Source organism: Ruditapes philippinarum, unplaced genomic scaffold, assembly GCF_026571515.1.
Source record: "Ruditapes philippinarum isolate M1 unplaced genomic scaffold, ASM2657151v2 ctg100_1_1_1_1, whole genome shotgun sequence".
Taxonomy (NCBI): domain Eukaryota; kingdom Metazoa; phylum Mollusca; class Bivalvia; order Venerida; family Veneridae; genus Ruditapes; species Ruditapes philippinarum.
The window spans coordinates 110,878-124,491 of NW_026860686.1; the positions used below are offsets into that span (position 1 = coordinate 110,878).

The 13,614-nt window shown below is 33.2% G+C and overlaps 2 protein-coding genes across 2 annotated transcripts; both read left to right on the forward strand.

Annotated features, from left to right (window-relative positions):
• The first annotated feature begins 3,709 nt into the window (after positions 1–3,709).
• On the forward strand, positions 3,710–6,316 carry LOC132713055 (low affinity immunoglobulin epsilon Fc receptor-like). Its single transcript, XM_060695503.1, has 5 exons — positions 3,710–3,869; positions 4,068–4,153; positions 4,320–4,410; positions 5,813–6,029; positions 6,228–6,316. The coding sequence occupies exons 1-5, from the start codon at positions 3,806–3,808 to the stop codon at positions 6,247–6,249; spliced, it is 480 nt and encodes a 159-aa protein (XP_060551486.1). The 5' UTR covers positions 3,710–3,805; the 3' UTR covers positions 6,250–6,316.
• Positions 6,317–8,573: 2,257 nt separating this feature from the next.
• Positions 8,574–12,809, forward strand: LOC132713056 (perlucin-like protein). The gene is made up of 5 exons (XM_060695504.1): positions 8,574–8,703; positions 9,670–9,755; positions 11,756–11,846; positions 12,277–12,487; positions 12,708–12,809. The coding sequence occupies exons 1-5, from the start codon at positions 8,640–8,642 to the stop codon at positions 12,730–12,732; spliced, it is 477 nt and encodes a 158-aa protein (XP_060551487.1). The 5' UTR covers positions 8,574–8,639; the 3' UTR covers positions 12,733–12,809.
• Positions 12,810–13,614: the final 805 nt, after the last annotated feature.

Consider the following 13,614-nt stretch of genomic DNA (forward strand, 5'->3'; position numbering starts at 1 on the left):
TTAGTATGCGAGTACTAAAATGCCATGCTTACCCTTCCTACACTTTAAAGACCTGTAGATGTTATAACTCTAAAATTGTAATACTAGTATTTACAATTAAAAATTGAGGGAAAACCATATCTAGGCAATAAGTGACGGAAGTTATTTATTAGAACTTTAATTAAGAAATACATATCTATCTTATGTGTACTGTTGTAAAATTAGTAGATCTATATATTTCCATTCTTACACGATTTGGGTTCAGATAAGTAGGAATATAAAATCACGAAGTAATTACAAAGCATTTGAACGGTATATCGTGTATAAATATGTTTTGTACTTAAATGCCAGGAAAAATAATATCTATTTCCATTTTTATATGCTAATAAAAAAGAGAATTGATAAAAAATATGGTGAACTACATTAAGCGTAGAAGCAATTTTCCTGACATCATTTTGATTTTTTGACGTCATATCCGACGTCATATGGCGTGTAAACATTTCTTATGATGTGCATATATCGTGTAATACTAATAATGTATGGGGAAATAGTGTGAATCTTGTTAGAATTATACGAGGGACGGTCAGAAAATTTCCGGACTTTTCATGCTCCTCTCTTTCCACGTGCGGCTATATACACACATTATATATTGGGGAAAACTACATTCATTCGCCAATAACGTGGTCTGTTTATTTTCAATGATAGATGTGTGTACACAGTATTTTGCCCTCTGATATATGATATGTGTTTCGTCCATCATGGACTCTTTGTTAGAGGAACAACGCTCTGTCATAAAGTTTCTGGTTGCAGTAGGTGAAAAGCCCTGCCACATCTTTCAGAGGCTTAATCACTTTGTTTCCAGAATTTTTTAAAAAGATTTTCTGATAAATGTGTATCACGTTCAACCTTCTACAACTGGGTTTCTCAGTTTCGTGAAGACAGAACAAGTGTTTGTGACAGGCCTAGGACTGGGCGGCCAGCTGAGCCGGTGACCCCAACAATGGTAGCAAATGTTAAAGCTTTTGTCAACAAAGGTCGTCGAGTAACTTTGGAGGAGGTAGCCAACAAGTTTAGCATCGGTAAGGCATCGGCACACAAGATTTTACACGAACATCTAGGCAAGAGCAGGGCAAGTGCCAGGTGGGTGCCTAGACAGCTGTCCGCAGATCAAAAGGCAACCAGAGTAACCAATGCAAAAGAACATTTAAGTCGTTTTAATCGTGAAGGAGATAAGTGTTTGAACCGCATTATCACTGGAGATGAGATGAGATTATACCGAACCTGAGAGAAAAGCTCAGTCAAAGCAGTGGAAACGAGCTGGTTCCCCACCTCCTAAAAAGTTTAAGTTGTCTCTTTCGGCTGGCAAAGTCATGCTTGTTGCCTTTTGGGATTCACGAGGAATGATACCTACTCATTTCATGCCAAAAGGTCAAACTGTCACCGCGAAGAACTATTCTGAAAAATCTCAGAGAAAAGCTGAAGCAAATGCGTCCCAAATGTCCTCCTTCTTCACGATAACGCCCCCTCCCATACCGCCGCAGCTACAGTGGAGGTTATCAACTCTTACAAATTGCAATTGTTGCCTCACCCTCCTTATAGCCCAGACCTCGCCCCCTGTGACTTTTATTTGTTTCCAGAACTGAAAAAATTGCTTGCTGGAAAGAAATATAAAACCAGGGCGGCTTTGATATCTGCTGTTACACAGTACCTATAACATAGGTCTACGTCATGGTTCACAGCGGGAATACAAAAGCTCCCACGAAGATGGCAAAAGTGCGTAGACTTAGGTGGTGAATATTTTGAAAAAGAGTAGAAAGATTTTTTTAACATGTTGAATGGTTTTCGAGAACGAGTCAAAAGTCCGAATATTTTCTGACTTCCCCTCGTATTTCAACTTTTTAGGCAGTTGCTATCTATTTTTTTAAATTATCAAAGATAACAAAAAGATCATTGGATAAACTTCATAAAAACAAAATAATTAAAAGTATAGAAAATAATTTCCTTTAAATTGTTAAAACTATTCAAATTTATGCAACGGACTGTGCAAACTTAAAAAAAAACACTTTCATTCTATTACTTTGTTAGTGTAATGTCTGTATACATTTTGAGAACACCATGTCAACCAATCGTTCTAGTTCATGGTTTTATTTCGACTATTAAAATATAAATCCATAAATTACTGTACAATTATAACTAAATATCATTTATAATAAAGCAGAGAATTTAAGTACAATACCTTAATTGATATTAAAAAGTAACAAAAATGCGATTATTATTAATCAATTTTGAAAGAAACATGTTTTATATTTATCTATCTTCAATAAATTGTTCTGATTGTTTCAGATATATGAGGATTGATCAAAAAGTTCTCGGTTCGATGTACTTCCGGTAGTCAGAGAACCCAACTTATGGTCTTACTTTTCAATATAATCGCCCTCTACATGAATGCACTTTGCCCACCTGTGCTCCAACTTGTTTAACCCTACAAAATAGAACTATCTATTTTGGTCCTCCAAGAACTCATTGACACCGTCAATGCTTCAAAAACATCTACGACGAAGCTTGGTTTTCAATTTCAGGAAAAAGGTAGAAGTCAGATGGAGCAAAGTCCGAAGAATATATGGGATGGGGAAAACATTTTCAAACCTGCAGTCAGTTGCAGCAGCCATCGTAACTTAGGATGTGTGAGCTGGCGCATTGTCGTGCAGGAGCAGCACTCCTTGAGTCAGTTTGCCCCTCTTTTTACGCGCGATTTCTTGACGTCTCAATCCGTCTGCATAGTACGTATCGTTTATAGTATGACCTTGCTCAAGATAGTCAATCATGATTTTCCCCTCTACTATCCCCAAATAAATGAAGCCATCAACTTCCCTCGTATGTGGTCAAGACAATCCTGCCATGTTGTAACAATTGTGTATTAAATGGGCAATACTTTTAAGGTATTAGGACCCTAATGGGCACTATCAGGAACTAAAGAATTGACATCATAGGTCAGATGTATACCTTAAAGTACACCTGTATGCAAAATTTAAACAAAGTTTACCGTACGGAAATCAAGTTATGGCCACTTTTCTGAACTCAAGCTAGGATGTTATGAGGGCCCTTTTTTCGAAATGAGGAACCTTTAAATAATCTGCAATAACATTCTAATGAAAAATGTTTTCCCATGAATTTTTGGTAAGAAACAAATAGTACCATTCAGCTAACATTCCACATAAGAAAAAATATGGTTTCTTCTTAAAATTCATGAAATCTGTATAAAAATGTTACCCTACCCCACCCATTTTTACATCATGTCTGACCATTTTTCTACTTAGGGAGCCTAATTAAAAAAATTCTTAAAATTTACACTAATGAGTGCCTGTTTTCAAAGTTTCCCTAAATTTTTATAAACGTATATTGGTTGATCTTGTAAAATATGAAATACTTTTACCGTCTAGTTTTGATTATATTACACTTTGAAAATATCAGGTACCATATTTATTACTAGATTTAGCATAATTTAGCCAATAAATACCTATATAAATTAAAAATTCAAAATTAAACACTTTTTTCCTTCCATATGGGACATGAGAGATACATAAATAATGTTAAAAGAAAAAAAAAGTTGACTCTTCTGGGGATTGAACCCATCGCCCTCATTTTCAATGTAGTTAACAGTAATTCTAGCCTATTTGAATACTCTTCAAAGCGGAGGTAATGCATTAGGGTGCTAATACCTTAAGGTCATAGATAAGAAAGAGATAATATATATAGTCTAATTTTAAAAGATAAAGATAGAACATATAGATACGTGAAATACTTTTTTTCAATTTAACAAAATATTATGGATTTGTGTAACTTGTTCTTGCTGCTGTTTGCTCTTTCATCAATAACGCTTCAATTAGCATGTGAGTGTTTTAACAAAAATAATGTTGTAAAAGCATAATGCATTGTTGTCTTTTATTTATCACAAACTGTTCTTAAACTAACGTGACCACATAACAGTATTTGATGAATCAGTTAAATATATGATTAGGTAAACACATGAATTTTCTGGCATAATTATGTCTTTTTAATTTATAAAGAGAAATTTTATCAAACAACAGATGGAAGTTGCCCAAGCAGATGGACACGACACGAGTCTAGCTGTTATCACTTCAGTCATGACACGGAGTCGGCTATAGTTGCAAATGTAAGTTTGAAATATAACGTGCAATTCTGTCACATATGTCAAATGATAAAATACATGCTTTCTAAAAGATACTTATATTAGATTAAAGTCAATATATCTTTGTGAACAAACAAACACAACATGTCTATAACATGAACTAATTTTTCAGTTGTGTTTTAATTTACAGTTGGCTTGTCAACAGTTAGGGGGTACTTTAGTTGAGATAGGATCTGTCAGTGAGAATACATTCATTGCTGGATCTATTAAAAACAAACAGGGTAAGATATTTTTTCTATTAAGCAGAGATTTGTTGATTTTAACACCAGTTTTTTTTCCAGATTAAATTATTGACTTTATATAGGCTCACAGAATACCTCTCTGACATGCAATGATAAAAATTCCTGTCAGTCTTTACCTACCTGCCTATCCTACACTTCCCTTCCGTATTGTAAGAAAAGAAAGTTGGTTATTTTAATGACTATGATACTAGTAAATAGTTGCTGGTCATTTTGAATGACTAGAATACTATTAAATAATAGTTTCCCCTCAAATCGTCCCCGACGGATACAATATGATCACAACCATTATATTTACAAAATATATAGAATGAACAACAGAACAATTTAGTTATGAAATAACGTTTAATGTGTTGCAAGCGACTTGGTTATAGCTGAAGACTGGAGACGTTTAGATGTTTTTTAATTTGCGTTTCTTTAGAGCCTGATTCTCAGCTTTGCGGAGTTTAGTTTCATCCTCGGAATCGCTTGCCAGTGGATTAGCGGTATAGCAATTAACCGTTTCCCAGCCTGCTTCGGACGTATCTGCAATACGTATAAGCTTTTGACGATGCTTCTCTTTGTCCAAAGTCTCGGAAATGATATATCGGCAGTAAGCGTATTTGTTATTGTCAATTGCCCAAATGGCTTGATTCAGTAAGTCGATAATATCACTGTTAAAGGTATACTGAACTTTGTTACCTTGTCGTTTCCAGGTAATATCAATGTCCGATTTGATTTTCTTCACCTCTTTGCCGACGGAAATATTCTTGCCACGTACCTCTTCTCTCAATTCTGTTACGTCTTGCCTTTGTAAAGAAAGCTGCCTTGATAGCTCAGCTAATTGAGCCTGTAGAGTTGAACCGTTATCGGTAGGTTGAAAAGGAATTGAATTTTCTTCTTCGGACATGTTGACAGTCGATTAACCAAGCGCTGAATGAATTTGCAACGCTATTCCGAAAATCACGTGCTGATTTTGGCGCGAATAGCGCCCTCATGTGATCCGACGGGAACAAAACCAGGGGAAATAATTTTCTTCTAATGCACTTTGTTTAAACGAAGAAAATTTTATGTCATTTCAAAACAAAAATGGCGGATTGTTACCCTATCCTATTGTAAGATGAGAAAGTTGGTTATTTTGAATGATTGAAATACGAATGAATTTTTTATATGTAGTTGTGACTTTCAGAAACTAATTGGTGGATAGTTACCTTACCCTACAGTAAGGCAAGAAAGTTTATTATTTTGAATGACGAGTGAATAGTTGTTTGTTACCTTGAATGACAAAAATACGAATAAATCCTTGTGAATTTAAGAAACTTATTGGTGGATTGATACCCTACCATACTGTAAGGTAATAAGGTAAGAAAGTTGGTTACTTTGAATATAAAGTTGTGACTTTCAGGAAATTCTTGGTGGATTGGTTTGAACGATTTGAAGGAAGAAGGTGTTTGGGTCTGGATGGGAAGTAAATCTCCGGCAAGTTACTTTAACTGGCGAGCTGGAGAGCCAAACAATGTAGGAAACAATGAAAACTGTGTTGTTATGGACAAAGGAAAAGAACAATGGGTCGATGGGCCATGCCACAATGTTTTACCTTATATATGTGAAACGAATGCTACGTAAGACTTAAACATATCTCTTTAAAATCATGTATTAAATTTTCGCATCGTTCTCTTTTATGCAAGTTGCAAATAGTGCAAGTTAAACAAGAAGCTTTTGGAAATCAATTTCAACTTAATATATCGTTTTGGTTTGTTAACATTATCACTTTAAATCCATTACATTTGTAATTAATGAAGGTGCACTTTGCTTTTCAGAGAAACAGAAATTATTGGCTAACATTGAAACATTCTGTTATGATGGTTACTTTCTGTGTACGACATTAATAAATGCAAATGCTAACTAATTGATTGTCTTCGTAATATGCCTTGAAATGTCAATACAATTTTTTTAAAGCGGCCGAAAACGGTCATCCAACCTGTGTTCGTATTCAAAAGTTAAATAAATCCAGGTCGTTTTTATGTTTCATGTATTAGTAAATCTTTAAAGTCTCCATTTTGACCATTGTGTTTGTAAATCGCCTAAACCAATAGGTGTTCCTATCACACAAAAAAACAAGTTATTACCTGGGTATAGCATTTACATACTGACACATGACTGTTAGTTTTGCTATAACATTGACTCTCGACCATTATAATATCGCAATCACGTATGTATAAGCACTCGGCCGTTCGTATTGCATTTATATTTATTTGCTAAAACAATACATTGATACAAATTTGTCATGAATAAAGTGGTTTTAAAACTAAGTCAACAGTTACATTTTTCAATCACATTAACAAATCTTATAAATTGAAGACGTCCGAAACACTGAACGGTATTTTTATGTGAAAGTTCAAATGTGTGAGATACATGCAAAGGAAAGAAACACAGAAGGACGGAGAGTTGTAACATTATATGCCCCTTTCCAATATCATTTGGAATGTGTCTGTCAGAGATGCTTAAGGAAATTATTCTACAAAGCTACCAGTTACCTAGCAACTTAATAAACGTAAATACCTTATATTACTGTGTCCACAAATGGCAGTTCTTTTGAGTTGCTTTTCATGTTTGTCATGACATGAGTAAATCAGAGTAGACATCGCAAATTGAAACAATTACAGTTGATTACAAGCATCTTTATATTTTCGGTGCAAATTTAAAGATAAATACTCAATACTTTGAAGAAATGTATTGATAAAGAATATGCTAATAAAGTTAATTTCTTTGAGTAAAGTAACAAATGATTTTACACGTAACATTACAAACATATGATTGTTGGATTCCAAAGCTCTTTCAAACACTATTATTAGTCTACTGCCTGGGAATGAACTGGTGACATTTGAGGAAACAGAGTCGTAACTCGTACAGGACTCAAAATTCCGTTATACGTCTCATATTGAGACAATTCTTTACCTTATGTTATTATTATTATATATGTATTTCAATAAATCGACAAACATCCTCACTGAACACACGCATGTGAACCTAATGTTAACATTATTTTACGTACATCTTATCAGTTGTGATAACGATTTTGAATCAAATGTTAAATCTAATGAAAGGAAAATTACATGGGTTTTGCAAAAAGCACCGCCTTTAAATGAATAAGAAATCAATCTTTTAAGAACATGAACATACCGTGCACATTACTTGTTATATTTTAATATTGAAATATATCCCGACCAAAATACACTTCATGGCATGTCTCTCTGTTATAAATAAATAAGTTTAAAGTTCCGAACTTTATATAACGCCACAGTGTTCTTGTGAAGCATTGTGTTAACTACCTGATATGTTCACTACCTGATAAACGTATGCACTTACGTAAGTTTGTATCCAGATATAATAATCTTTTAAAGATGAAAACTTATAAATCTACATATGCCCATATTTGTAGGCATATAACCTCATTTACAAAGTAAATTATTCCTTTTTGTTTTGATTGCAAAAGAACAACTCAGAGTGTCCGACTATATGTCAGATGTGAAGGTAATGTGAATTGTACGATTAATGTACAAACTATTCCAAAGCATCATTTAAATCTGAGAAAATGATTTAGACAGATAGATCTAACAACATTTTATTTTATTCTAATGGAACTGTTGATCAGGTGATATATTGATCTTGCCGTTTTGTAAACGGACGCCTCTTAAAGATCTCAGATTGAATATGTTTTACTCCAATCAAGAATTTTTCAAGCTCAGGGACATTAATTGTAAATGCTATGCGATACTTCAGTAAATATCTTAACATTTGTACTTCGTTCGGGTGATTGTTAAACAACCAACAATAGACATACAGTCTAAAAACATTATAATAAATGAGACATCTTATCATTGTGACAACTCCTCAAGCAGGCGTCGGAAAATGTTTTATATTGGAAGTCATTCACATTACTTACTAAATCTATGTCTTCTGTCACACTTAGCAGTGTAAATATTTTAGTGGCATGGTCAGATACCGACTCATTGTTACTTGTTTTGGGTTGATATATTACAAACCTATATTTTGAAACAATTTTACAATAACAGCAATTTTGAAATCAGCTTTAGTTTAAAATTCCCGATGCCTTAAAACATTTTGAAGAGCCCTCGTAATCTTATGCTATCTTATTGAAAGGGGCATTTTAGTCAAACACTGCCGTTTGGAAAAGGTAAACAATACACTGTTTTCACCTAAACATAAGAATGAGGACGACTGGTTTGCTTGGATCTTTTGTATATATATTTTTATATGTGGCAAAATGTACTTGTAAGTATGTTTGTACGAACGCATATTTATCAAGTTATTAAGATATTTTCACATAATAATAGGCTACATTCAAGTTTCTTATGAATTCATAGATGCATCATGGATAAGACTAAATTTCTGATGAAAGAATATTTCATGTTTCACACTCTCGTAAAGACCCCGTATGATCTGCAATTTCTCAACCACATAAGAAAATATTGCGCAGTTGCGCATCTTTGGTAGAGAATGGTGTTCAATTTCACTTGCGCTATTTACCGTGAAAATGAATAAAATAATACCACATTTAAATAAAGGATACCCGATATTTAGTTTGTTCGATTGTGAAACGTGTCCTTTGATTGATTTCTTTTTATTCCGTTTCCTGGAAATAACCAGCAATTGGAGCCTTGGTGTGGCTCGAACCCATTATCTGATCCCAGAGTTCAGAGGCAGATACCTTAAGGACTATGTACATATTTTCAGAAAACGAACAAATATTAGTAAGCTATTCCTTATTATTAATCTGCGGCTAAAACAGAGGGTGATTCGCCTTCGCCAGCAGTACAGAGGCTGGTACGCTTACACGTGCAACTATTTTGTGCGTATGTGCCTGTGTGTATGTGTTTATATATGTACCTGTGTATGTACATGTGCTGTGTATTATGATAGGGGCGCCTGTGGCCGAGAGGCTAAGGTCGTTGACTTTAAACCACTTGCCCTTGCCGCTGGAGGTTCGAATCTCCCCACGGACAAGGGACTTTCGGGGTTTTTTTCTAAGGTACCTGTCCATGCCTGAAATAATTAAGAAGGGCCACACACGAGGTTTTCCTCAACATTTAAAGCTGAAAAGCCGCCATATGACCTCCGCTGTGATTGTGCGACGTAAAATTAAATATAAATTGTATTCTTCTAATAAACTGTTCCATATACAAGGAACAAAACTGTTTCACAAAATCAGCAAGTTAAGGGAAACCATTTGTGTTCCAGATGGCAGTTGCCCAAATGGGTGGATCACGCATGACTCCAAATGTTATCATTTTAGCCACGATACGGAACCTATGCTGCTAGCAAAGGTAAGTGAGCGTTTGGCTTTAAATTTGGCACATATTTAATCTAATTATCTTTCATTTATTGTCTGAAGATATTCACTTTGTTTGGTATACGTCTGCTCGAATGGCGTGTTCTTATTTAATAGTGTGAAATCTAAAAAAAAAGTGTGTTTCTTTTGCCGTGCTGCTGGATCAAATAAGAGTCATTGTACAAAAGATGTATTGTTTTAACACTGAAAAATTAAAAAAGGTAACAAATTTGGTGTCGTTTTCAAATTAAAAGTCAAGAAGCATGTATCACGGAAAGAGTTTATCGGAAAGTGTTAAAAACTGTGCCGTAAGTCAGTTTAAAAATCAAATAAACAGAACGACAAAAACCAGAGTGGAAAACTATAAGAACTTAGTCAAAATAAAAGATATGTATGACATTTATTTGGATGTAATTAAATGTCAGATTGTTTTATCGTCTCTAACTAAATTTAGAATTAGTGCTCATAAATTAAAAATAAAGCGGATATCGAAATTTATCTGTGGGTGATCGAATTTTCAAATGTTATTCTTCACAATAAATTGAAACTGTGTTGAGGTGACCTTATAATGATTCTGAAAGAACGTTGCTAATTTCTAGTATTTCTGAAAATGTTAAAAAAACTTAAAAGATTAAATTAGCCTGAGCAGTTGATAACGTGTAACATGGCTGCGAAGGAATGGTCCGCTGTGTACTGCATACCTTTAAAAGAGCTAAACAAAATGCTATCTTTGTAAACTAGACGAATGTATGTTTAGATGGAAGCGTTACAACACGAAAATACTATTACGTCCGTACCAGTAGTATTCGTGTGACACTGTGACACGATAAAATATCAAATTTGAGCATAAACTTAGACTATAAAACATTAAAGACAACATTAAATCTAACCAAAATAAACATCACCCGTGTAACTTCGCTTTACTTTATCAAATGCGGCTATTTAAGTTTTTGAAACCAATAATATGTCCGCACAACACTATCCAAATCATCAAAAGAAAAGTACAATTTTTTAAAAGATAAATTTCTTCAAAACGAAATTGTTTCCTTGTTTCTAAAAGTCAACAAATGGATATATTGAAAAGAATACAGATGTTTTAAGACAATGCAATACAACAGCTCTTACATCAATGCGTTTTGTCCAAATGCGAAACATTTACAACTTGTTTGCTCATGATTTAATTTTAGCCTGGTTATTTCGGTAAACTACAGACAGTTGCATAGTTCATTATTTGTATACGGAGATTAAGAAAACATTGTCTTTCCATTTGAAGAAAATGTAAATAAAAATGTTTTGCAAGAAAGCTAGAAAATTTAAAATTGGTCATGAAGTGTAAAGCTGATGTATGTGAATGTTTTATGTACTTGTGTTTTAAATGACGACTCGCAAAATAAATCGCGTCATTCCGCAGTAAATCATGTGTCTTATTCAAAATCATATTAGAAGTAGCCGAATGAAACTAATACTGCTACGACGAACTTTATCCATGAGTGTTTTGTAGAAATAGTTGCTAAGTACTAATGAGAACACATTTAAGATGTTTATTACTTTACTTTTTTGTATACAACATGTTACATAGAACATTTTATTGGGTTAGCAAGAAACATTATTGTGTTAGTTTAGGTTCATGTTGCTTTTTTTTATTACATTCACACATTTGTTTTACTTCATATCCTTATTCATTGTTGTCATTTAATATGATTCCGTTTCGTATTGTTAAAAAGTCTTTTGTTAATTGTGTATGCTAACTATAATCAGGCTTTTATTTAGTTTTTAGTCATGTACATATTATTATTTAGTTTTAGTCATGTACATATTGAGCACTAGTATTATTATTTGATTATAAGTCCCTAAATAGACTGATGATAGGAAAAAAATACTTTTATTCGATTCTATTCTATGTTTCAAAAAGTATCAAAATGTAAAACATATTAATAATGATCATAATGGTTTCATCGTAAAATGGTAAAATGAACTTGCAAATTTATTTTACAGTTATCATGCCAAGAGCTAGGTGGTGCACTAGTGGAGATTGAGACAGCAACTGAAAATGATTATTTAGCAGCGTACATAAGAGATAAACAAAGTATGTCCTTTATTCATATAGTAATCGAAGAAAAGAAAATGAACTTGACAAACTCGATTGTTTTCTTCGAAACATTGATTGAATAGACTTTCATTTGGTACCAAATCTGTTTGAATCAATATATGTTACAGTTTTATAGAAAAACTGTTTGAATCACTATGAGACAGTTCCTTCGAAGTCAGTATGACATTTATGCTACAGACCGACCGTGATATTCGCCTGACACATTGTGGAAATGAACTACAGTCTTTACGATATTATTTCAATACCAAATCATAAATTACGAAGTTATTAACCAGAAAAAATTAACAGAAGGCCGAAATGACAGTGCTGCCTTAAAATTATCATAACGATCCAAATGATCTCGTATAATAAATATATTGTTCTGGAGTACTCCATGTTTGTTTGTTTTTGTGTCTCTTTTCTAAAGCGTACTACCTTATTGGCTTAAATGATATTCAAGAAGAAGGCAATTGGGTTTGGATTGGGAGTAAAACACAAGCCAGTTATATCAATTGGCGACCTACAGAACCAAACAATGGTGTTGATGAAAACTGTGTAGTAATTGACGGTACCGTTGGGCAATGGAACGATACGCCCTGTCACCTGGCTTTCAACTACATATGTGAAAAGGATAGTGTGTATGTATACTCGTTCAATCTTATGTCAATTCTACAATCAAATCTTGAAAATGTTTATAAATTTTTGGAACGTAAGCTTTATTTACTTATTTATTTTTGAAGGATAAGAAAAGTTTATGTTAAAAACTTTAGTTATATATTTAAAAAAGTAAACTATTTAAATTGATAATAAAGTACAATCCTTGTAAGTTGTGCTGGCAATTTAGTTTTATATTTTCAGGGATTCAGAGATTGTAGGGAAATAATCAATCAAAGATGATGTTACAGTTATTAAATGTTACAATGAAATTGAAATAACTTTAATAAAAGTTGGATCATTTTATCATTTGTTTTACATTGTATGCAAAACATGTCAGTTATGTAAAGAAAAGAGTTTATCAACATCTAGTTTACACATTTTTTAAAAGATAGAATAATTTATATTTCTTCCTTTCTAAATATGTCATTTTCAGTTTATAACGTAGTTATTGAGAAGCTCCAGTTTTTTTATTATTAATACAAAGAAGAGAATGGGCTTAAACATTATGCTCTGAAGAATATACATTTTATCAAAACAAAATCAGTCAATGTTCCTGAATAATATGACATTTAGATATAATTTATGTATTATGCGTAAGAAACATAAAACTAAATCCATATGTAGTATATATTATTTCCATAATTTAATTAACGAGATTTGAAAATTCAAAAGATTTTTATCATACTGTACTGTTTGCCGATGCTTGTTCAATGAAATGAGCTAAAAGTTAGTGAAGTATTGGGATAAGATTTGACCCGAGTTGCCTGTTCTAAATCTTATTTTTCTTGGCCTGTTTAAGGTTTTGCACTTTGTCAGTTTATGTGATGTATAATACATGACATAATCTGACTATATCACACAGGCAAATACATACTATACTGAGCTCCTTAGTTCACGGTACTTAACGCTTGGAAACCAGAAAGAGAACAACAAATGAAACTTATGGTACAAAAATTTTCATAAGCTGTAACAAATAGGTATTTTCTGCTGTATGACAAAGGGAAACAACAGTATATTCAGTCAAAATTAGTTTTACTGGACCAGACGTAGACCATATGTCGGCCATTTTGAAAACTATATGTCATCATTTAAATCGCGGTACATAGTG

Coding starts and splice junctions, on each gene's coding strand:
- LOC132713056 (XM_060695504.1), top strand. CDS start 8,640: ATGAGGACGACTGGTTTGCTTGGATCTTTTGTATATATATTTTTATAT. Junction 11,847..12,276: donor GTACATAAGAGATAAACAAA/GTATGTCCTTTA, acceptor TCTTTTCTAAAG/CGTACTACCTTATTGGCTTA. Junction 12,488..12,707: donor ATATGTGAAAAGGATAGTGT/GTATGTATACTC, acceptor TTATATTTTCAG/GGATTCAGAGATTGTAGGGA.
- LOC132713055 (XM_060695503.1), top strand. CDS start 3,806: ATGGATTTGTGTAACTTGTTCTTGCTGCTGTTTGCTCTTTCATCAATA. Junction 3,870..4,067: donor AATAACGCTTCAATTAGCAT/GTGAGTGTTTTA, acceptor ATCAAACAACAG/ATGGAAGTTGCCCAAGCAGA. Junction 6,030..6,227: donor ATATGTGAAACGAATGCTAC/GTAAGACTTAAA, acceptor TTTGCTTTTCAG/AGAAACAGAAATTATTGGCT.